We start from the raw sequence: 25658 nt of genomic DNA, 5'->3' as shown, positions 1-25658 counted from the left end.
CAACATCTTTGGTTTATTCAACTAGTATTTATATTGCAGCCAAAGAATACATGATTTTTATCTTATATAGTCTTATATTTAGATAAAGGAAAACTTTTCATGTCTTAAAATGGTGATATAAATCTAAAGAGAGAGAAAATAAAGGAAAAAAATAACAGATTTCTAAAACATACGATATGATGATGAGAGAAAGAATGAAAAAATAATGTATAACATTTTTTTGTAAATATTTTTGTGTTGACACGTTAAGATCTTGTTAGTTGCTGTTCTGTTAATAAAGTCCTAATTTTTAGAGGTTAGTTTAGCTTCAGTTCTTTATCAGATCGACCACGTCTTTAGGAGATGTAAACGTGGATTTTACATTCTGACCTTTTTTCATGATGTTTTGTTCCGTTTCCGAGCTTTAAGCTTCCAACATTAGCTTCTTCAGCTCAATTGGAAGAAAAATAAAATAAAAATATAAACATACAAAATTCATGAAATATGTTACCCGAACACTGGTGTAGTGTAAGTGATCATGACAGTGCAGTTTTATTCCTTTCAAATAATAAATACACAAACCTAATATAATTTACAAGCATTTTCTTCCGTTCTTTCCTAAAGACAAACTTTATATTTACAACACAGCAATAAAAGAAATAGGGCTGATAAAAATAGTATTCAATTAGCATAATCCAAAGGCAACAGTAATAACAAACCAACAAAGGGTTTTCTCATAAGTAGAATTGTCTGCTTAGATCATCCATGTTCTATCATAAACATGTAAATTCATATAATGTATCCATTAACTTATTCTGATTATAATGGGGAAAAGTAAAACCATACTTTTCTTTTCATCCTATGTTTACCATTCAATCGAGTGAAGAATAATAATGGTGTTTGTGTTCCTACTCAATCAAACATTCTCAATACAGAATCATTTAGTCTTTGGAGGAATCAAACATGAAGTAGCCACAGTAGTAAGTGAGAATCAGGCCTCGGAGGTGTAGATGGCCATTATTGTGCAGTTTTGTTTTCGATGCATTTTATACCAGTTTGACCATTGTGAACAATAGCTTCAAATTCTCCTGCAGTGAATGATTGATCTTTCTTGAAAATTGGGCGTCTGAGTTGGGCGTATCCACAGTAATCAACATCATACACTTCAACCTCCTTTTGGAATGAAGAATAAGCCACCCCAACTCCTTCCCCTACAAAAGATGGAACCAAATTAGAATTCAGCTCGAAAAAATTTCTTCAATACATCAAAATATACCACCTTTTTCATCCAGTGACCACTAACAGATTCAGTAAATTTCATTCTTACACATTAATGTAATATGGGGAACAGCAAGATAAAAGATTGCATTTACAAAGAAAAAGGTGTGTATACAGATGAAAGTTGAACAATAAATTGAATATTATACCATGTGTGACAAGCAGCAAGTTCTCCGTAGGATATTTGTCAGCAAGATCTTTAACTATTTGCTTATATCTAGGCCTTGTGTGCAAGTTTGGATCTTCTTCCCACTGGGGCAACTGAAGTTCCTCAAGCAAAAAAGATTTCATCAGCTCAAGTGACATTTTCATTCATACATACATACATACATAACTGTCAAATGTGCTAAAACATCTCAGTTGAAAGTGAAGATGAAAAGCTCCATACCTTTTCATAGACCCTTTTCACATTCTTATCTACTGTCCCTGCCGGAAGCAGAGCCTCGAGCTTCGGAATATCGAAACCCCAGTTTCCGTCTTTAGGCACCACGTCAAGTCTAATAGCTGCCCTGCTCATCATTTCACACAAGCCATATTCAACAGCGACCTGCAGTTGTGGAAAAGAGGGATAGAATTTCTTAAACTCAGAAGCTGCTGATATGTGAATCTGCTAAGGATTTGTAAGGCATGTTACAATTCTATTAAGGAGAAAAATATGAAACATCATGTTACTCTTTCACCTATAAAACCATAGAATTCTACTTCTGCAGATGAAACTGAACCTCTGCTACAACGTGTGTATGCACATTGAGTTTTCATCAGTGAGCCAAAGGTTTAAATGCCAACATTTATCCCTCAAAGTCAAACATCCCAAACATAGAAATCAAGCATAGTCATTGTTTGCAGAATCATTACTGGAAAATTTATTCAAACACAATTTTGTTTTACTGTAAGAAAAGTTAATGCTTGTTCTTGGTAAACTACAACAGTACTACACACAACATAAAACATGCTTAATCACTTTTCCTCTTTATTCTTCTTAAAGTGGAAGTTGGATAAGTTTAATTAGACTCTAAAAGTTTAACTTCTATGCATCATATCATAGATAATCATAAATATGATTTTAAAGCAATTATTATACAAATCCTATAACTTTCCGAGGTAGTTTATGATAGGACAATATTAAATCTCAGTGATTTTAAAGCAATTATTATAAAAATCCTATTACTCCTTTAAACTTAAAAGGTATCTTTTTTTTTTCAAATTTAAATGATTAAAATATATTTTCTAATAAATCAGGGTTGACCTCAGCTTTCAGAAACCAATTAATCCTTAAACTTATAATTCCAGTTAAACATTGATGTTCACATTCTGCAAAAAGAAAAGAAAGACGATTTTGACCTTGATTTTAGAGGGATCGATGGGGACGCCATCGCCGGTGAGGTTATTGGGGTCTTGGTTGTCGGATACGGCGGAGAGGGCGGCGACGACTTCGGCGGCGGTTTGGACACATCGGAGAAAGGGAGAGACGAAAACGCGATTGAGAGTGAAAGGTAGTTTTTTGCGTAACTCGCGACCCGTGGCGAAGGCTCGAACCCGACCCTGTTGGATCAGGGGCGGGTCCCAGGGTCGGGTGGCGAAGGTGACCCACATGGGTTCGAAGTTGTCGACGCGATCGCCGTGACGCATTACGACGACGTTTTGGTAGAACTCTGGTGCTGCATCGCCACTTGAAGCCATTGTTGGGTTCAGAGAAAGAGAAAGAAAGTTATGTTATACAATAATGGTGTTGAATGAAAATCATGTTATTAAAATAATAGCGTCTTGGCAAAAAATTTCTTTCCTTTGCTTCAAATATTATTCATTGAAAATCATGAAATATATATCAACCTGCATTTCAATCGGATCAAACACCTAATTATACTTTTAAGACATGAATAACTTTTTAATATTTTATTATTTAAAACTAGCACGACAGCAGTGGGAAGACACGATAATTTTGTTTGTCTTATATTTATACGTATAATATACATCTATATAGATATATATCTATAAATATATATATATATATATATATATATATTAATAAATGGAGAATATCTTTCTTTACGTTATATTTTTATTATTCATGTTCATGATAGAATATTTATGTATTTTCATAGTGTCGAAAAATGTTTTTGAAACCTAAATAAATATGAATAGAACAATCAAGAAGTTTAACTCTAATATAGATCAAAGGTATTGATTAATTCTAAACATATCTTTTTAATGTAAATCTTGTATTTGAATATCTAAGATTAATATTTTTACATCAAGATTTAAAACTTGTTTTTAATGAATTAGGATTTGTATGTTTATGATGTTAATGATTGAGTATGTTAATGAATTAGGATTTGTATGTTACATCTAAGATTTTAATGAATTAGGATTTAACTATCTTTTCTAACTTTATAATTTTATTAAATTAGGATGGAAGGGTATTATGTACTTCAACACCAAAGTATGGGACAGGAAAAGCAGCAGAAAATGAAAGAGGTTACCTAGTTGCAATGTCGGTTTGTTATCCAAAACCTGGTTCTATCAAGATTAAAGATGGTGAAATTCTAACACTAGAGTCCATATACGTAAACAAATTTCATACTGGAGTCATGGGTCATTTTTACATTTACTTGGCTGATCAACTTCCATTAGAAGATTTAAAAATTGGATGTGAAACTAGTGATCTTATTTTTCTTGATAGCTTATGCAACTTGTGGTGTATCGAAAATAAGAATATTGTAATTCCTTTTTACTTTTATATTAACTAATGTAAAATTATTTCATTATGACATCAAGTAAATTATATTGTTAAAATGTAAAGCTAAATAGGTTATACAAGTAAAACTAACTATAAAGCTTGTTGAGAAATATGATTGTTGTTTAAGACATCCTTTTAAACTAATATGTGAAAGTTGTTTGAATCCTATAATTTGGGAAAAGTACAAACTTAATTATTAATGTGAATAATTTATGTTGTTATTGTTTAGGTTTAATGTTTTGGTAGGTCCCTTTTTTCATCCAGAATCTCAAATAGGTCTCCTATGTCTCAATTGGGTCTTTATTTTTGAAAACTTGAAACAAATAGAGGCTTCCTTTCAAATTGGACAAATGTCGTTTAAGAGGCCCTTACGTGGCATGCTGACAGTATTTTCGCCTAAGCTAAACCTTTTCGTCTGGGCGAGATATGCACTAGAACCTTTTCGCTTAAGCTAAAACTAAGTTGCCTAGGCGAGATTTCGGCTAAAACTTAGGGTGCCCACGGGAACATTTTCGCTTGCGCGAAACTTTGCTCGCCTGGCGACAATGTCATGCAACTAAGCTTGAGCCACTAGAGTTTTTTCGCTTAGGTGAAACTTGGTGCCTGAGCGAATCCTTTTAAAACTGTTGTCTCGTCAATCTAACTTAAGCGAATTTAGCTTAAGCGAGACCATGCGACCCTGTGTTAAAACTCAGAAAAGGAAGGACTGGTTCATAACCACTTTCTTTCCAACATAATGTTTTCTATCCTCAAATTATAGGACACGAGGTATGAAGAGATAAAACACTAGTACTTTATCACAAAAAGAAAAGTGGTTTTGCTTCAAGAGGAATATGATCCCTTTTTTATTAAGATTCCAACTTTTTGATATACCATTAATCATTGTTGCTATTGAGGTAAGGTATCTCATTTTCATGAATTACACAACAAAATATACTTTAATGAAATTCAACCATGAAACAGCTACTAAAAAGACCGAAACTAATTTAAATAAATAAAATATTAAAAATAAATAAAAATAACCTTCGTTAAATCAATCCTAATCTTATCTGTTTTGAATATTTAGAAAAGCTGAATTATAGTTAATCAAATAAAAATACTATTTACACTAAATATCAATTTGTAGATTTAGTTAATTTCATATCAAATAACTTAAGTGCTAATATGACAATCCAGTTCATTGATGACTTGACAATTTTATTACACTTATTTTAGCAGGAAAAAAGCAAAATAATTTTAGAAAAAAAGGAATATATATATATATATATATATATATATATATATATATATATATATATATATATATATATATGCACCCAAAAAAAAGTATCCATATCCATATTTTAAGGATTAAAATACATCCAATCCTATGTTTTACAGGTTTATAGTATTATATGATGCTAGGCTGCAATTGGGCTAACTTTAAGTATCATTTATGTGCTAATTTTGTCTAATTTTATTTATGAGTTACATTTTGTCTAATTTTATTTATAATATAAGTCATGCGCAGCTAATTATAATTTTAGATTGAACCTCTAACACTAGTTTTAACAAAGTGGCATAAAAATTGTCTAATATCTCAAGTTTGAGATGTCCTGAGTTTAATAATAGATTAAGCTAATTAATACTATTGCATCAAACTTGATCATTTCAAAGTTTTGTACCACATTAAAATACAAGCCAGGAAAACGTAGTCATAAAAAACCTAAAAATTAAACTATCCAAAAAATTATAGGTGAGAAATCCAAAATGGAAAACATAATTTAGTTCATTCATCAAAATATTTTTCACGAATTTAATATATACAAAACAATGTTAAAAATAATAAATAATATTTTTTAAATATCACTAAGAAATTTAAAATTCTATATTTTATCATGCATACCCATCAGTTTAAACTTTAAGGAAACCATTAAGGCCATCAACAATGTTATAGAGATTATCTCAATATATGTGAGAATAACTTTTTATTTATTAAGTAATTGATGTTATGAAATATCAAGCATCATTCTTACTAGGGTGAACTAATTGCACACATTCATAAAATACTGTCAGTTCATTTTTTGTTGTTGAAGTTAATCACATTTATTTATTGAAATATTTCTTCTATAACTCCACATTTTCAAAGAGTTCAAATAGAAATGTATTGTAACATAAAATATATGTAGGATCAGTTTCATTAAATTCCACAAACTTTAAGAAAAAAATGGTGGTTTTACAATACAATATCTCAAAACTTACACATTAGAAGATGTTTCAAACTCAAAGATAGAGAGAGAGAATGAGCAAACTGAAGAACTCTTGCATCTCTATAAATTCACCAGCTTTGTCATAAACCATGAAATATATTTGGTGAGAAAAACTGCATTATAGTTAATCAATGGAGGTCAAAACTCACATAGCAATAGTTTCAGTTCCAGTATACAGTCATCTACGTTCAATTCTTGAGTTCTCTAAGAGACTGATTCATCTCCACCATGATATTCATGTCACATGCATTAACCCTACATTTGGTTCACCCTGCAACAACACCAAAGCCCTTTTTGATTCTCTTCCTTTAACCCTAAACCAGATGTTCCTTCCACCAGTTAACTTGGAGGATCTTCCACATGACACTCACCCTGCAATCCAAGTTCAGGTCACAATCTCTCGTTCTCTACCTCTGATCTATGATGCATTGAAGGCACTGCATGCTACTTCAAGGCTTGTTGCAATCATTTCTGATGGTTTGATAACACAAGTGCTACCCTTTGGCAAAGAACTCAATGTGTTGTCCTACTCATATTTTCCATCCACAGCAATGTTACTGTCGCTTTGTTTGTATTCTTCTATGCTTGACAAGGCAATATCTTGTGAGTACAGAGACCTGCTAGAACCTATAGAGATTCCTGGTTGCATACCGATTCATGGAACTGATCTTCCCGACCCTCTTCAGAATCGATCAGGTGCAGCATATAAACAATTTCTCGAAGGTAATGAAAGCTTCAATCTACTTTTGTTTTCTCTCTTTTATAATGAACATTGATGTATTGACTTGACAATTTTGAATTAGCAATTACTTATGCAGTAACTATAATAGTATTTTATTCATGACTACTCATCTGTATTGTTAAACTTAAGTTGTAAAAGTGGTTATTTAAACATCTGTATTTAAGGCTTTGAATGTTTTAGATGTGAATTGTTTCACTGAATTGTAACCAAACATCTGTAATATCCTTTAAGTAATCTGCTATTGAATATAACATAATAATAGGAAGAAGGATATTTGTCACCACCATTTGACAACAACTCATTTAAGAGTAAAATAGTCACAGAAAAAAAAATACACTTTTTGTAAAGAAAAAGTAAAAGTGAAAAGTAATAAAGGATACTGAAATGAAATGGATATGAGTGAATTTTGGATGTCAAAATACTATAATTTTGTATAGGGTTTAGGATACCTCAAAATTTGTCACATTTATTTAGTTCTATGTTGCTGATAAAAAAAGGAAGTTTTGAATCTTTTGAGTGATGAAACTAATTATGAATATATATGTTGACAACATATTTTTGAAGGCAATGAAAGATTCTACTTAGCTGATGGTATATTGGTTAACAACTTTTTGGAGATGGAAGAAGGGATCATAAGAGCCTTGCAAGAAGAACAGGAGAAAGGAACAATCCCTTGTGTTTATGCAGTGGGACCCTTTGTGCAAGAGGATCCATGCAGAGAGGGAAGCAGCAATGACATAAAATATCTGAGATGGTTGGACAAACAACAATGCAATTCTGTGTTATATGTTTCATTTGGAAGTGGTGGCACACTGTCTCATGAACAGATAAAAGAGCTTGCTTGGGGATTGGAACTGAGTGGCCAAAAGTTCTTGTGGGTGTTAAGACCACCTAACAAGTTTGGCATTATTTCAGACATTGGTGCCAGAAATGAGGACCCTTTTGAGTTTCTACCAGATGGGTTTTTGAAGAGAACAGAAGGGCATGGGTTGGTGGTGCCTTATTGGGCATCACAGGTTCAAATCCTTGGTCATGGTGCAATTGGGGGATTCCTATGCCATTGTGGTTGGAATTCAACACTTGAAGGTGTTGTGCATGGGATTCCACTGATTGCATGGCCACTCTTTGCTGAGCAAAAGATGAATGCAGTTCTGCTGAGTGATGATTTGAAAGTGGCTCTTAGGGTTAGGGTTAGTGAGAATGGGATTGTGGAAAGGGAAGAGATAAGTAGGATCATAAGGAAGCTGATGGTGGGAGAAGAAGGCAAGGAAATTATTCATAGAATGAAAATTTTGAAAGATGCTGCTGTTGATGCTATCAAGGATGAAGGATCTTCAACAGTAACCCTAACTCAGTTGGCACTAAAGTGGAAAAGTTTGAGTTTGGGATGTGATTAAAACTATCTTTGCAGTTAAATAAAGATGGTAGATTAATGGTAAGGTGATACATGTCTATATTCATACAATCATTTTACACATTATATCATAGATATTAAAAGAATAAAAATTAATAAAAGAATGGATTTTTATATATATATTTTTTTTAAAAAAATAGTATTAAATGAATATAAAAAAATGTGTTAAAAAGTATAACTTTTCAAAATAGTATATGTATATCTTTTAATTTTTTATATCTATTTATTATCTAAACATATTTATATATTTATTTTTCTATTTAATTCTTCTTAAATTATTTTATATTTAAAAATAAAAATATAATTTTGTTAATGTCAAGTAGGTGTAGAAAAAAAATGAAGTGTTTTGTGGATTATTGCTTTAGTTCTGATTGAACTAAAAATCTCATGATTATAAAAATCAAGACGATTCTTCATGTTTATCCATGAAAAAAAAACCAACTTAATTATCATTATATTACATTTTAATTATACTTTTTAACTATTAATTATAAATTGAATTAATTTTAAAAAATAATTGTTAACATTTAACTCCCTTTAATTATTATATATATATACATTAGTATTTGGAATTAAAAAAATAAAAGAAAGTATGATTAAAATATGAATATAATGGTTGTATAGGGTGTTTTTTATTGGAGAGTGTCAAAGTATACTATACTTTTTCGATAAGAAAAGAGGATTTTACCAAATATATTAAAGTAAAATATATTTCTACAGAATTGTTTAATCCAATTTTTATTTGAGATATATTGAACAATGTCATTTATAAAAAAATAAAAAAAGGGGCGGGTTGCAAACGTGTATTGTAATGTTCTCTTAAAATTAGAATGTATCATATTTTTTAAATATATAAATAATGTGCAGAGTTTAAGAATTGAAATAAAATAGTGAAAATAACAATGAAAGGGAAAAAAAATTCTATCTATCCTTATGATTGTTGACCAAGGAGTATAATATTTATTTCATAAAAATTGATTCAATTAATTTCTAATAATATTATTAATAATCTTACCTGCAGATATATGCAAAAACACGTTTTTTTGTTGTCATCCCGGCCCTAACAAGAGACACTTTAGAGGATAAAATACCCTTATAATCAAGTGTATTAGGAAATAAGCTGATTAAATTGTAACAGAATCATGCACATAATAAAATTTAAAATGAATTACAATTACAATCGTCCGTCTTCTAATTAACGTGATTATTTTTCTTTATCCTCAACTTCTTTTTCCTTCATTTTAAAGGAAACGTTTTATAATGTAAAGAGTGCAAGATGAGATATTTGCAGACAACTCATTGTCTGTATTAGAGAGATGCAAACATAAGTATGTTGACGTGTGAACTAAAACAGCTGATTATTATGGGCAAAAAATTACATTTTACATCATCAAATTTACAAAGAAATTTGCCGAAGGGGGATGAAGGTATGGAGAGTACAATGGAGAACTCAACAGATATTTACAGTAACATCATGGGATAATAACTATATGAACTTCTACTCTTTTAGCTTAGAATGTTAGAACCTGATCCTCCAAGCTTTTTACATCAACCAATTTCCTTTTCCAAATTTTGAATGAATTTGGATTGGTATAAGAAGTGGAAGCTGCTTCTGGGATTCAACCAAGCAATAGTTGCATCTAGTTACGACATAGTTTAAAGATCATCTACTCACGAGCCAACCCGGTTTAAATAGGATGTCTTCCTTAAAATTGCGGCCTGATACAGACACTGACTCACCTTGACGACGGTAACACTACAAAGGATTGAAAAGCATAAGTGAGAAATTTAAATTCTTATAGTGCTAGAAAAATGAGGCACAAATAAACAAAATATAAGTCAACCTGATATACTTGCTAATGTTATTAAGGAAAATTTTCTTCTTTCAATGCATGAACAGTAAACAATGAATTTAAGAGAAAAAAAATTGTAGCTGAAGTTTTATACTAAACAGATTAGTTAACAAAAATGACGGAGCATTACTTCGAGAATGAAATGGATGAGCTCAAGAAAGGTCTATAAAGAAATGGAGAAACAAGTTTAGCTGCTACATTTACTCTGTTGCAGAGGAATAAAGATCAAGTGTCCTAAAATCAAACATTTGGCAACAGCGTAGCAAGATTGTGGTGAGACATGGAAGTTTGGGACAAAAGTTCTATTTGAGGCATGAATTGAGAGAAGAGCTCGAGTAACTAACCTTGTAACATACAACAGTGTCATCGGGATACATTGCAAATAGCTTCGTACCAAGCCGTGCATCACAGGAATCACAGAGACTCTCGTCATCAATTTGAACATGCCTTGACCTCTCCTCCAATCTTGATAATCTTGCATCAATGTCCACAGCACGAGATAAATTATGCACAATCTGAAAGAATTTCTAACTAAGATCACAAGCCCATAATACGTGATTGACAACAGAAAGAAGAAATCAACCTTGAAATGTCAGACTACAGAGCACAAAGAAAAATTAATCTGGGGAAGATGGCATATAGGAGTTATTGGTAAAAATTAGTTTCATTTCAGAAATTACTGAATTTGGTGGTTACATTACATCCATACAAACTGGTGCTTGCTGTAAAGACTATACCAAAAGTATCTAACAAAAATAAGTCATACTTGTTCTATGAGCATTTAAAAAACAGTTATATTTGCCAAAAACCGAACTTCCAGAGAAGTTTCATAACGTGGGATTACTGATTATTTTTGACAGAAGCCACTACACCCTGAGTGGAGTTTAATTTTTCTTTCTCTATCACGTAGGAAAAAGACCTGAGATTAGGACAATCTATCCATCTGGAAAAAAACCAGGTAAGTACCTGTCCTTGACGATGATGATGAACTCTGGCCCTGAACATTCTTAGTAAAGTATCAGAAGCAAGTTGAAGTGGCATATCTGGAGATAGTTTCTGCATTATAAAACCAAAACTTTAAAATTAAGAACAACTCTGAAATGAATTAAATATAGTTAAAAAATGACAAACTGCATTTTAATAGATAGAGTCCTTTAATTGCAGAAAGATACATCCATCACTGACAATTATAAAACTTAGCATTTTCAATATGCCTACGGAGTGGCTTGCGCATGCAGCTCCATTGATTAATTTATAATATAACTGTTTCATAAAAAATAATAAAACTATTCATGAGACATCACCTAATAGTTTGAGGTTTGGGATAGTACACCACTGATATTGGTATTAAAGACCCCATGACAAACTCAAGAGTTCATATGTTGCAACCGCTATTTTTCTACACAAGTGTTGAATTTCAACATGATCTGAGTCATACAATTGCATTGTTCGATGTCCCAACATCAAACCCAAGATGATCTTGCATGTGGAGGAACTTTTAATACACCATCTATATACCTTCACCTAAGAGGTTATTGAGAACAACATTAGAAGAGAGGAGGTAATACAACCCTTCAATCCTTACCAAAGGGCTGAACAAGTTTAAAACCTGATGGCTTTATATGGGATAATCATTTTTTTATATTAATAATCTAAAGGAACTCTTCCAATGCAAGGAATCAACCCAATCAAGAGATGCCTTTCAAGGTCTATCTATACCCATAGGCCCAAAAGGAAACTTGTGTCTATTCAGAATTAGCTATTTTAGGGAGAAGGGAGTGAGTTCAAGGAGAGAGAATTGTTATAGGGGAGAGAATCAGAACTGAAGGAGACATTGTGGAATTGGGAATTGATTGGAGTCCAAATATATCTTGTCTTGGGGAAGAGCATTGCTCACATTCATCTTTATATTTTTCCTTCTTTGCTAATTAAATACAAATCATGGCATTATCTGTAAGGATATTCCTAACAGGTACACATATTTTCATGTCAACAGATCCTTTATCCATTTACAGTGGAGTAGGGTGCAAAATATGCACACAGCAGAATCTAGATGTTGCGAACGATTTGATTAAAAACTTAATATAGTGAGTTTAGTACCTCTAAAACTTGCAACGGATCTAATGATTCTCCATGATTATGGAGTAGGCGAACAGCAGCAGTAAACATGGGATCCTTACCATCTTGTGGGTCCAAATACATTTCAAGCAACCTGAGGACATTAAAAAAAGAGCATTAAAACGAACTTGTTAAACAATCTCAGCATAAATAAAATAAAACATTAAAAGGGTAAGTCGAGACAAACTGCATGTATGCATCAGCCCTTCCTATCTCAGCACAATACTGCTCAGCAGCTTCACTGTCTTCAAGTTTCCTGGGAGCCACCATATAATAATAATAATAAATAATAATAATAATAATAATAAAGAAAAAAAAAGTCCTTGTTATTGATTTTAAGACATTGTATGCCAATTGGTTTTTCTGCGTGTGTTTAACCTTGTTCACATTAAACCTCACATTCCTAAATCTATGAGAAATTCAACTGTTTGCTAAAATACATATCCAATGGAACCATGCTGATTGCAGAACTCCCAGCGTTAGACAATGACATTAGTCTGAACAGAATATGGTAAATTTATATCTCCCAATGCTTTTAAAGGTTTTTTCTTTACAAATTATTAGAAACTGCAAGCTTTGACACCATAAAAGGATAAATATTTTCTAAAAGCGTAATACATATTCATGTTTTCTATTTTGTCTACAACAACCAAGCCTTATCCCACTTAAAGAGGACAGTCAAATATACGGATAAAACATCCTCTTTCATCCCAATCAAAAACAAATTTTTAAATGAATCAAATCATTGGAAGGTCAATTTTAATCACATTTCTCGCTAGTATACATAATAAAATCAAGATTCCAAAATCACAGCATTTGAGATCAAAACTCCTGCTCCAAAAAGGTAGTGCAGTGCAAAGATGGAATCAAAGTTCAAAAATATAAAATATTACTCTTTGAATGTCCATGGACTATTGATCACGAGAAAATCCCAAATTTTTTCTTGCCTTTATTGGTCTATTTATCACACACTTCTATTGCAACAAATTACCCTGTTTCTGCCTTTGGGTCTGTTCTTCATCTATTCTCATTGTTTACTATTTTCTATCCTAAAAAATGCACACAAACGCAGCACTATTTACTAGAGTTGTCTTGCTTGGGTCCATTGGGTGTTGGTTTTTTCTATATTTGCTATTACTCCTTTCATTCCTATTTATAAGATCCTTTCAACAAATTCACACTCTTCAAGAAAATTAGTTAAAAACAATAAATTGATCAATAATTTGTATTGTTGTTTCAAAATTAACTTTGGTATATTTAAAGCTAAAGTAGTTGAGTGAGACTTTAATATAAATGAGTACTTACATTCTCAAATCAGAGTAGAAAAGAGAAACCTTATTTCATTTATTTCAAATATTTATTAATATTTTAAAGTAAGAAAATGTCAATTACTTAAGGGTATTTTAGGAAAAAAATAATTAATGCATCATTCAACTACAAAGGAGTCTTACAAAAAGGGTTAACAAGTTTTATTAAATGAGTCTTAAAAATCGGGACGGAGGTGGTAACACACAAGATTCCAGTTCACCAGTGGCTTGTTAATTTGGACAGCATAATATCACATTTAGGCAAAGTTTAAAAAGATACACCTTACTTGATAAATTATTCAGGGCATGCACATGTTGTTATATGATGAACAGAATGTATATACCATTGTCAGTCTAAAACTGGGGAGACGGTTATTGGCAGTGCAATTTAGATCAAGCATTTACGTATTCTCTTCTCTGAGTCTGTTTGCATGTCATCCCAGTAGATTATGAGTAAGCTAGTTTGTTTTGAAATATTTAAGCTTGAATTCTGACGTTTTGTACTTGTTTAACCTTTAGAGTTTTAGCATTATGACCTTGTAATTTGCTCATTTACGTAAGGGTTTAACTTGTACTTTCATAGCTTTGACTGAATTTATGTGAAAGCTAGTGCAAATTTTGAAGCTAATTCGACACTTACAAAGCCAAAATTTGGAGGACCAAAGTCTCCTGCCCCAGTCTTCTATATAGAATAGCCTGTCAAGTAAAGAAAAAATAAGTAAAGAATGTTAATCCTCCTGTTAGAATAAAATCACCGGTTACAGATTTCTAGGGAATTAGGTGTTACATAATCTGAAAAACTAGGATGATTAATTCTTAATTATTAGGTGTATTTATTATAATTGACTCTATATTATGTTATAAATACATGATGTGTGGCCTGCATTAGACACACAATTCATTCAGAACATATACAATTCTATATGGTATCAGAACTATTCTATATGGTATCAGAACTATTGTTATTACCCAAGAAAACATCAAAAGTTTCAAAATTACCTTCTCTAACCACAATTCTGATCCTTCAATCAAATAAAGAACTTCTTCTGGATCATACAAGTCTGAAGATTGCAAAAAAATCTGCAATCTTTCCCTGACAGGTGTGTCAAAGATTGAGTTCTTGGACACAGCCAAACTTGTCTCCGTATTTTCACTATCCAGAGTCTTAGAGATATTTTCAGATTCAAAGACTTCAATTGCTGATTTGGCAAGTGAGAGGGCATACAACGTATGCAACTGTGTATCATTACAGTCCTGATCTTCAATCAACCACTGGAGATACCTAAATACAAGAACCGAGCATAAACCAAAGTATTAGAATTTTAATAAATAGAAAAAAAAAATTATCTCAGTCTATTTCCTACTTACAGAGGAAAGTGAAGGCTCCTTCAGGTTCAAAGCTTATATTAAATTGTCTATATTTTACAAACAAGAGTTCATTCTTGATGTACATACAAGATACCTAAGTTTGTACTTTTTCCTTCCTTCTAGAATTCTAAAAACATTTTTTACTATTGCATTCATCACTAGACTTCTTTTCTTATTTTTTAAAATGCTAATAAAATGGAGGTTTAGAAAACTTAGAAACTCTGGCTGCATTAGTGATAAGATGATTCGTGTCATGGATGATGGTACTATAGAGCTTCCAAATTGAAAGAAATTATGGGAACAGAATAAAGAGAAACAAGAAAAGGGATTCTCCTTCTAAATATAGAGTTTTATTAATATAAAAATTTAAAAGCTCTATGAATGCAGGTCACAGAAGCTCTTCTCTATATATATTGAGTTTTAATATCTTGGAGGCATACAGAGTCAGTTTACCTTATTTGGGAGTGACTCAGGATTTCAGGTGGGTATGAATTTTCCAATGAGCATGCATTAAATCAAACAGGACTTATTACTATACTAGATTCAAAGAGCATACCACATTTGGATTCACTGCTATACCAGATAAATCAGAGCATGAATTACATTCAAAAAGCATGGCACATCAGTCGTCCAGGAGACATTTACATTTTCAACCATCATGAAAACAGAAGAGAATCACAAAAACATTGTTAATCTGATTTTTAGATTCTATGGGATCAGTTTTGTAAGCAAATTTAAAATATTAAATAGATTTTGAATGAGAAACATTTTTGAAACTAGAAAGAGAGAAGGCATCAAAACAGGTCCTGAACGAATTTTACAATGATGATGCAACGATGAGATGTGATGAGCAATAGTAACTTAATATTGACACTCTATAGTAATAGTTCAGGAAATATAAATGTAGCCTAACTAATGTAACATTTTCTAACTCTAATCAGTGGTTATATTTATTATATAGTCAGCAAAACATAAAAGGAATGAAAATGAAATAAAAGAAGAATTAATAACTCTATCAAATCCTTCAAATCAACAACCATAAGCATCCTCATAAAATTCTTAAACATCTTAGTTTTGCTAGCATACTGCAGACAGAAAACACAATGGCGTACCTCTGTAGAATTTCTACCTTCTGTGGATCAATGGTTGTAACAACTTCATCTGTAGTGTGAAAGGAATAACACATCACTGATGGTTTCAGAAATAAAACAAACTTAACAAAAATAAAAACATAACAACGACTATCATATTCGAGAACCTTTTGGCAGAGTATATTAGGCATTGGATGATAATATTCATTAAAGCAACTAGTCCAAACTAGTCATAATTTACATTTCTCAATAAAAAGTATCAAAGCATAACAATAATCCAAATAACGAGCACAAAATTCTCATGGAATCAAGGCCAACCAGGAGAAAGATGGATCTCTCGTTTCTCTGAAGTTAAAACTTTGACTGCAAGAACCTGGCTAATATCTGCAATCTGAAATGAAAATATTCAAAACATGAATAATGATCACTTGATCAAATTATCAAGTTGGAACAACAAACACCTAAACACTCGTACCCATCCTAGATGCTGTAGAATCAACTCTTGATCAGAAGATTCCTCAAGAATTTTTGATGCTTCAGCTGCAGCAATTGACCTCCCAGAAATGAGGCTTTCCCCACTGTCCTGCGTGCTATTCTCCAAAGCAGGGTCTTTCCACAGGCCAGATGAATAATTTCTTGCTAGGATTCGCCAAATATGCACAGCTTTTGAGCTCATTCCTTTACTTGCACACAAGAAGGCAAGTGTCCGTAGGTGCCCAGACTCTTCTAACATCTGCTCCAATTCCTCCTGAAAGAGAAATGCATTCCATAAGGTCATTTTTCAAGCAACTCCAGGTAACTCCCATTATTTCAAGCAACTCCAGGTAACTCCCATTATTTCAAGCAACCTATGTTTCCATTAAAAGGCAGCATAGATTTAGAAAAGGGAATCTTCTCATTTCCTGTTCATGCTTGCAGTTGACATTCAAAGTAGGTTAGGTTTGTGGTTTCTCGTGTTCATTTTGCTATTGATGCTATTTTCTTTCCATAGAGCTTCAGAAATAATCATATCAGGAACAAGAAAAAGTAATTCCTCAAATCTACATAGAAATAATATCTGCAACTCCATTTACTATTTTTTACATTGCTAATTAGGAAAAAGTATCAAAATCATTTCAATCAAATAATTAATACATGTTAGAATAATGTTCAGTTCATGTATTATATCTTAAATGCTTAAAATTAAAAAGAATAAGTATTTCGGAAGTAGCACCCATTCTTGAGTATTTAGGAATCAATATTATAGATACAGATGTTCTGCATAATCTAAGTATCATTCAATAAGTCAGTCAATTTTTCACTTAAACAACTCCATGCACCTCCCTCTATTTCTCTCCTGTAAATTCAACAATTATAACATCCAGAACTCAGCTTATTTAAAAACAATAACATTAATTTGCACGTACCACAACACACCAGTTTGTAGAAGATGCCAGCCTCTCCATGTCCTCAACACAATTTAGAGCTCTATAGAGATACATTAGTAGAGTGTCAACTCCCTCCCTGACTGATTCGGTTAGGTCTTTTTCTCGACAGGCCTCCAAATACCTAAACACAATATTGATCAACAAAGATGGTTACAAAAACAAGTCAAAGACCATAACAACAGATTCCACAAAAATTATTAATATACGGTGCAATTTTGAAATGAGACTGAAACCCAAATTCAGTATATTCCGATCTTCTTCTATGTAAACTTTCCTTTATAATCTGCCAAAAGTCCTGGTACAGGATATAGGAGCTTTTTGTAGGAATCTGTATTGTATTAAATTACCATAGACTACATGAATATAATCAACATCCAAAACTGAAACAAATAAGTGAATAATAACAAAATTGAAGTCAGACCTACTAATGTTCTCGATTGCTGACTTCAATAAATCAGCTCTATTCACTGGATTGAGAAATAGATCATTATCTACTATTGTTTCTACACCTGCTTTCCTCAGAAAAGAAGCTCTTTGGATTGTCATCAAGCCATCATCTATAACATCTTCAAGGGGGGCTGGTGGAGGATGCAAACCCCAATACCTATTCCTAGGAACCTACAAAAGCCAGTTTGAACATCTGTACCACATTCATACAGCACAAATTTTAAATAGTTGAATAATGTATATGTATTCAGGACAAGTACCACATTTCACAATATAGCCCACATGACCTAATAGAAAAATTAGTAGTTAATACAGTACATTTGATTGAAATTAATTAAGCACATCAAATTGCCCAAGGTATCACAAGAGTGAACTTCTACCATTATGAGTGTGTTAAGCAAAGCTTTTTAAGCTAGCTTTTGGCTCATTTGACTAGCTTATTTTAATATTAAACCTATTTGATAAAAGAACTTATTTGAGTAGCTTGTAGTATTTTGCAGCATTTTTCTGAAGTTCTATCCTCTCAAAAGCACAACTACTTTTTGCAAACCATGCCACAAGCGCAAGAACCATAGCAGCCATGATAGTCACTTCAACAGTCAGCATATCAAATGAAAGTTAGGATAGCAGAGCATGGATCCGCCATGTAATAGCACTATAGAACCACTATTGCTGCTACTCAAATTCAACAATACTTTCTTATACGCCTTGCATATTGATATTTTGCCAAAAATATTACATACCACAAACATAAGTCAGCAACACAAAGCAGCCACTCCCAAAAACACTATAGCAGTATATTAAAATTTTAATTTAGATAGACGTAATCCAACCACAAATGCTGGTTCACTAAATGAGGGTTGCCCCAAATATCTTGACACTATTTCTAGTCAATGTAGAACTTGGGTTTTTCCCAAGACAGAATGGCATATAGCTAGATGGCTACTGTTTTAATATTATACTAAATAACCAACCATCAAAATTATTATTATTATTATTATTATTATTATATATTACTTAAATATTATTATTGTGCAAATAACTTTACAGATTTTAAAATCGAAATATTTTTAATATTATTATTGTTCTAAAATATTGTGCTTAAAATATCTCTATTTAAATTTGTGTAGAAAATTAATATTGAATATTGATTTTTTTCTTCCAATTTTTTATTAGAAGGGATTAGAAATTGATATATGAATAAGGATCTAAAAGTTAAAAGTAAGGCTCTGGACAACAGTTAAAACTGACAATCCAAATAATAGTTAAAAATATAGGTCAAAAACACTATCTTGTCTCAACGAAAACAAAACATTGCAAAGTGGAAAAAAAAACACAATTTTGAAACAAAGCTTAAGGCAGTGATATAAATAGAGACAAACACAATGTACCAGTAAGGACCATCGATTTGGATCACGCATTATAAATGGGAATACTTCAGAAGGTTGCATCGTGTCAGAAAGCAAGAAGTGGTCCACTGCTTCTTTAAAATGCAAGTCAAAAAGCAAGAGGAATCCCACTTGAGCATGAACAAACGAAAGCAAATCTTTTGACATTTCCCCTTCTGACTCAAGCTCCTCCACCAAGGATATGGCTCCCTTATAGTTCTTCTTCCTCAGAAGGTCTTTTATTTGTTCTACAGAAGGTAATTTCTGATAGCACACTACCTAGAAAGACATGTAAAAAAATTAAATACTTCATTGAGCTAGGAATACCACAGTCAAAATTATTTTTAATTCGACAACAGAATAAATTAACACAACATAGGATCTAATAATTAATTGAGGCATGATCAACAGTTAAAAATTTAAATGACATTAACAAAACTACAAGCAATAGAATAACAAAAAACCAAACAATATCACTTTGCATCACAAGGTCCCTATTTTGCCTGGCATTCACAAATCGTTCCTGGTGCAGACACGTTGGAGCACAGAACACCCCAAATTACAACACTTGGCTACAACTGAATAGTTGTTAGTTGTTAGTTGTTAGTTGTTAGTTGTAGTTAGTTACAATTGAACCGTTGTCAATTGTAGGTCATTACAAATAAACAGTTGTCAATTAATTCGTGTTTCCTTTGTCCTTATAAACATGTGTTTTGCAACAAAGGTTTACTGAGTTTTGTGTCTTTCACTCCAAGTAATAATCACTCTTGTTAATTCAATATGTTATCCGAAGGTAGTTGATCCTCATTCATGGCTTCCATCAATCCTAAAACTCCTCATATCCTACTCCAACCCCTACTTCACTAGGAGATTCTCAATCATCTATTTTTGGTGCATGCTCCAGTAGCATTTTTACATCAAATTACAGAGCAAATTGATAAAAACAACTGCTTTGTACAGGTTGAACATGTGAGGAAGGCACATTCTTTGCATCATTTCATGGTTGCTCGTCAAATTTCATCAAGATTTCTTACAGAAAAAGATCGTGTTCTTAATAGACTTAATACACTTGAGATTAAAAACTGATAAAAATATATGCTTGAGGGCTTAACAGATCCCTCTCATTATCTTCTATATATATTGAAAAAGCAAGAGTACATGGAACACCAAGAGTCTGCACTAGACCTCTAGGTACAGAACTAGGTACTACTCATTACTGGTCTGGCAGACTAGCCTTAATGATGATATGTAACAGTAATTACTCTAACAAATACAAAGTATCTTTCATGAGAACCACAAGATTAAATGTTTATTGTATGGCTTCAGTTGTCTCTTTCCAACACTGTCTTGTGGCGGGTGCTTGGATGTATTCAGTCATATGTAATCCACGTCAAGATACATGCATATTTTCATCATTAAACTAGGAAAAAAGCATGTCAATTGTGTTCTAAGTTCAAAAACTCTTTTTTGGATAATTACTATTACTGAGAATTTCTTCTTCTTCTTAAGTCTCTTATTGACTCTCTTTGTTCAGATGGAGATCCTGCTTCCTCAAAAGAACATATGGATTCCATTCTCGAAGGATTTCCTCTAGAATATGATTTTGTTATTGTAGTTATTGAAAGAAAAATTGATATTGTTACTATTGAAGAAGTTGAAGGTTTTCTTGCAAAAGAACTGCAAATTACAGAAGTATATGAAAGGATCATATTCTACCCTTTCTCTTAATATTGCTTAACATTCATTGGCTCATTCCTCACATTCATGATCAACAAAAATCAACACAGCAACATTGGCCAGAATACTCAGTTTTACCAGACAGATTTTACTGGTTCTAGACGAGGAAGAGGAGGTTGCTTTTGTCATTGAGGAGGTTGCTTTCGTAGTTGAGGAAGAGGCTGTGGAGGTTGTAGTTCTATGTAGTGCCAAGTCTGCTTGAAATATGGTCATACTTCCCTTTTATGTTATCACAAGTTAAATTTACAACATCAATCATCATCTATGACCTGTACATTTAATGTGGCTTGGGTGAATTCCTCAATAGCTGCTCCTGGTTATTTTTCAACTTCACATTGGCCTCAAACATCTTGTTAGGATACTTTAAGACTAACCCAATCGCACAAAACCGGTTCATAAGGTAAGGTTTGCACACTTATATATTATAAATTGGCTTTATGTCTAGTCGAAATGGAACCTCTAACACATCTCTTACGCTAAGACATATACATCTCATACGTGAGACTAGATATTAATGGGTGATCTGATGGTAACCCGATAGCGAATGAAACAATAGACCCAACAAACTACAAATTTCGCTAAGATAGGCTCTAACCATGACTTTGACACTATGTTAAGATGTATACTTTAAACCAAACTCAATCTCACAAAATCAGCTTGTAAGGTGAGGTTTGCACCCACTTATATATGGTGAATTGACCTAATCTCTAGTCAATGTGAGACCTCCAACACATCTAACATTCCATATCAATATATTCATCCCACCCAACCACAGGCTATGGTCACAAACACTGAACCATCTGCATGTTAGACCTGATTTACAGATTCAGGGACTTCCTATCATGTAACAAATTTCGCTTAAAACATCCAATAGAATGCTCCTTTCGAAGGATCTAATCAGACTTTTGTAGGCAATGGGCAAGGTCTTCACATACACTCTTCTGGCTCCACTACCTTCTTTTCACTCTTTAATCTGAAAATCCACTTAACTCTCAATAAACTTTTATAGGCTCCTTCAATACACAAGAATTTAATTAGTGTGGGAAAGTTTCGTCCAGATAACAATGTCTATTTTGTGTTTTATTCCCAACCATTGCTTTGTTAAATTTCAAAAATCCTAGGAAGTTCTTCTTCATGAACATGTTGGACCCGATGGCCTCTTTAGTTTTCAAGTCTTCAGTTTATGCCTGAGTATTGTTTGTTCTGGTAATCCTGGTATTAATACCACTATTTCCAATAATTGTTCTACAGGCAGTGCCTACACTTGGCACCTTAGATCAGGAGATCTTAATCGCAATGTACTACATACTTGGCACCTTAGATTAGAATATACCATTTTATAGTGAAAGTTCTATGCCTTTTTGTTCAGCATGTTATACGGGCAAAGCACATAAACTTTCTTCTCAAGCTTCCTTATTAACAGTGAATCACCTTTTCAAATAGTGTATAGTGACTTGTGAGGACCTTCCCTGTTCCCTCTTCTAATGATTTTTCTTATTATATTTCCATGGTGGATGCCCTTTTCACATAATTTGTTGTCTCCCGACTATCTGCTCATGGAAGACACTTACAACCAATTTCAATTCCTCTCCCAACTCTCAAAGCTAAGTTTCCCATCGCAGACTATGTTCTCTGTTCAGAACTTCTGAACCCTGTTTTAATGTTTTGCTCTGTCCTGTGTTTGAGCATTCTTTGATCTGATCTCTGCTCAAGCCTTCATGTTTGCCTTTGTTCTGATCTTGTATTGGTGTCTATGTTCACGTTTTGTTTTGTTCATCAGCCACACACCTCCTTTTGTGCTGGGTGACATTAATTTTACACTATATAAAAATTATGTATTTATATGTTGACCTTTTTATTTAAGCAATGTAGTGTGAAGCTTAATGAGGCTAAATTCATTAATATAACCTAGGACTAAAATCAATTACAGGCTATTGAGCACCTATACTTGCGTTTGGTTTATGCATCCAACACAAATATTCTCATAATTCACCTATATGTATCTATGAAGTATCCAAGTCTTAAGGTGTGAAAAACCAATACAGTAAACTATGAGACAGAAGGAGGCACGTAAAATTGCAGTCGTTATTATGAGCTACTCCATATTCAGATTACCCCAACAATCAATTATTCCACATGCACCAAAAAATCAAAAAAGTAAACCGACCGTCCAAGCTAATATCACAAGTACATAATCAATCAACTAAATTATGATCTCAATGGCACTAGATTCAAACTACAACATACCTTGGTAGCAGTGGCAACAACAACAATCCTCCCATCCCTATCTTCCTCGCTAGCAACAACGCATCGCCCAACTCCTTCCCCACCAAACGGCAAAACCTGAACACACCCACCATTCCTTTTATGATACAACTCAATCTTCCCATCACTCACCACAACCACATAATAACCAATCTCTCCAACTGAATCCAACCCATGCCGGAACACCAGACTCCCTCCCACCGGCTGCCCATGTGCGTCAACAATAACCCCCACATTGTCCACCAACAACAGCACCCTCCACTCCTTGTGCAAAAGCTTCAACCTTGGCGGCCGCGACACATCCGGCAGCGAGAAGATCACACAGCTCTGCCCAGTTACACAGGAAATCAAACTATACCCATTTACAGTACCAACAACAATAGAATCATTAAGCCACACCATGGCACTAACAACCCCATCAACACACTGAATCTCCTTCAAAACCACAAGAGAGCCACCACCACCATCATCCCTCTCATTTTTCCCATTCCTATTCCCCAAGACAAGCTCCGCAAGAATCAACCTCTTCCCAACAACAACCGCAAAAACACAACCACCCTCACTGTGCATTTCACCCTCCTTCACTGAGTTCATTCTCAATTTCTGAAACAACCCTAACCCCGAACCTAGCCCCGAACCTGAACCCGAACCCAAACCCAAACTCTCGGATTCGCCGTTCCTAAACCTCCTCCTCGTGACCAAAGATACTCCCTTCGAGAAATTCAATTTCGAAGCGCGATTCGAGAGCTCAGAGTCCACCAAGAACAAAGCCCCATTGGAGAGCAACAGAACCTTCCCGAACTCCTCGATCACCGAAATGCACTCGACTGCGGCGTCGCTCACCGAAACGCTCCGCAGAAACGATAGCTTCCGCAGAACGGCATCGTTCGGGGCGCCGTCACCGTCGTCGGTGTCTGCCGATAGGGAGAAGAGGGTTCCAGAGTTAGTTCCGACGTAGAGGACAGTAGAACGGTCCCGTCTCGCATCCGGCAGTGTGGCAAGTGCGAGCGATCGAATAGAACTGGCGCGTGAGTGGGCGGTGAGGTCGAACTGCGCGTGAGGCTCCAAAACCACCCGAGCCATGCTGCTTTCAACCTTCGACATTCTCTAATGTCTCAGCCTTTGAGAGTTTCGTCTTCAGTTACAGCGGAAGTAACTAAAAGTGAAAATCACCCAAATTTTAAATAAATAAATAAATATTCACATAACTAACTAAATGTGAATATGAAAACACTGTTTCTGAATCCGGCATCGAAAATTCTTCACTTAGCGGCGCCGATAACCGTCGAAAATGTTCCGGCAGCGGCGGCGGTGATCACGGAGGTTCCGTTTTCCCACGAGCTGTCTTTGTCGGTGGGGTAACTCCTCTCGGTGGCCGGAGCTTTAAGTCTAAAAGGAGCTGAGAACAAAATTATATAAAAGCCCTCCACAGAATTTTTTTTCTTTTTTCTTTTTTTCAATATACACTTGTAGTTTTGCAATTCAGGTTTAAAATAGTATTATTTTACAGTAATATGAATTTATTATATAATTTATATTTTATAAGTTTTATTGTGTTAATTGCACATGCTAAATTAATATAAGTCTCTCGTAATTTATTATAAATTTATAGAAAAATGTTTTTTTAATGAACTGAATATTCATTGGAAGATTGTTGAAAGGTAAATTAAATTGATTTTTTATTTAGAAGATTTTATAGATCAAAAAATTTAATTAAATATTTAGTGAACTAAAAAAACTCATAAATTTATTTATCGAATTTTCTTATAATTTAAAATAAAAGTTATCTTTTCCATCAGTTTTGTTTTGATTTTTCAAAAAAAAAATATAAACTATAAGCTATTTCACCTAATTTTGCCAACCAGAATTATTCAATTCAATATTAATAATATTTATATTGCTAATACAATATTAATATTTCAGACTTAAGCACCTTTTTTATGATATTTTTTTATTCATCATATCATTTTTAAGTTAAAAGTTTGATTAATCCTTGAATTCAAAAGCAATTAATTATCTATATCATCAATAAATAGTGGAAAAAAATAAGTTATCTATTGATATTATTTAATTTTTCCCACATTTTATTGGTCGTGTTAATTTAATTGCTTATCAATTGATAGATTGGGAACATTAGTTTAACTTAAATACAATAAGCCCAAAAAAAAGGTTGAGAAACCAAATTTACAAATATACCAAAGTTGATCGATAAAAAGTAAAATCAAACTTATATTCATCTTTTAAACTAAATTGTCTTT

General features: G+C 33.1%; 2 protein-coding genes and 1 pseudogene across 3 annotated transcripts; 1 reads left to right on the top strand and 2 right to left on the bottom strand.

Moving 5' to 3' along the window:
* Window positions 1-687: 687 nt before the first annotated feature.
* LOC148195547 (uncharacterized) lies at window positions 688-3059 on the bottom strand. Its single transcript, XM_088094068.1, has 4 exons — window positions 2599-3059; window positions 1646-1804; window positions 1407-1518; window positions 688-1190 (listed from the first exon to the last, which is right to left on the bottom strand). Exons 1-4 carry the CDS (start codon window positions 2935-2937, stop codon window positions 997-999), a joined length of 804 nt encoding a protein of 267 aa, XP_087950194.1. The 5' UTR covers window positions 2938-3059; the 3' UTR covers window positions 688-996.
* Window positions 3060-6374: 3315 nt separating this feature from the next.
* Window positions 6375-8382, top strand: LOC148195546 (hydroquinone glucosyltransferase pseudogene; annotated as a pseudogene).
* A 1350-nt stretch (window positions 8383-9732) lies between these two features.
* LOC148195545 (vacuolar sorting protein 3-like) lies at window positions 9733-24855 on the bottom strand. 2 transcript variants are annotated; one of them, XR_015780812.1, is made up of 14 exons: window positions 23383-24855; window positions 19402-19677; window positions 17985-18181; window positions 17543-17684; window positions 16612-16884; window positions 16455-16527; window positions 16158-16206; window positions 14677-14959; window positions 14318-14373; window positions 12558-12626; window positions 12353-12464; window positions 11219-11308; window positions 10597-10726; window positions 9733-10155 (listed from the first exon to the last, which is right to left on the bottom strand). XR_015780812.1 is itself a non-coding variant. In XM_088094457.1 (14 exons), exons 1-14 carry the CDS (start codon window positions 24502-24504, stop codon window positions 10063-10065), a joined length of 3006 nt encoding a protein of 1001 aa, XP_087950583.1. In that variant the 5' UTR covers window positions 24505-24850; the 3' UTR covers window positions 9733-10062. The 2 variants fall into 2 exon arrangements, 1 of the variants encoding a protein (XP_087950583.1); XM_088094457.1 differs by having other exon boundaries at window positions 10597-10767; window positions 23383-24850.
* Window positions 24856-25658: the final 803 nt, after the last annotated feature.

This window comes from Vigna umbellata, chromosome 7, assembly GCF_029865625.1.
Source record: "Vigna umbellata cultivar VRB3 chromosome 7, Vumbellata_1.0, whole genome shotgun sequence".
Taxonomy (NCBI): Eukaryota; Viridiplantae; Streptophyta; class Magnoliopsida; order Fabales; family Fabaceae; genus Vigna; species Vigna umbellata.
Note: the sequence above shows the minus strand (reverse complement) of the source record. Positions and strands in the feature narration are given on the sequence as shown.

Coding starts and splice junctions, on each gene's coding strand:
- LOC148195547 (XM_088094068.1), bottom strand. CDS start 2,937: ATGGCTTCAAGTGGCGATGCAGCACCAGAGTTCTACCAAAACGTCGTC. Junction 1,805..2,598: donor TCGATCCCTCTAAAATCAAG/GTCAAAATCGTC, acceptor CCACAACTGCAG/GTCGCTGTTGAATATGGCTT. Junction 1,191..1,406: donor CTTGCTGCTTGTCACACATG/GTATAATATTCA, acceptor CATCTTTTGTAG/GGGAAGGAGTTGGGGTGGCT.
- LOC148195545 (XM_088094457.1), bottom strand. CDS start 24,504: ATGTCGAAGGTTGAAAGCAGCATGGCTCGGGTGGTTTTGGAGCCTCAC. Junction 18,182..19,401: donor CAAATCGATGGTCCTTACTG/GTACATTGTGTT, acceptor TGGCTTTTGTAG/GTTCCTAGGAATAGGTATTG. Junction 14,960..16,157: donor AAGGTAGAAATTCTACAGAG/GTACGCCATTGT, acceptor TCTTGTATTTAG/GTATCTCCAGTGGTTGATTG.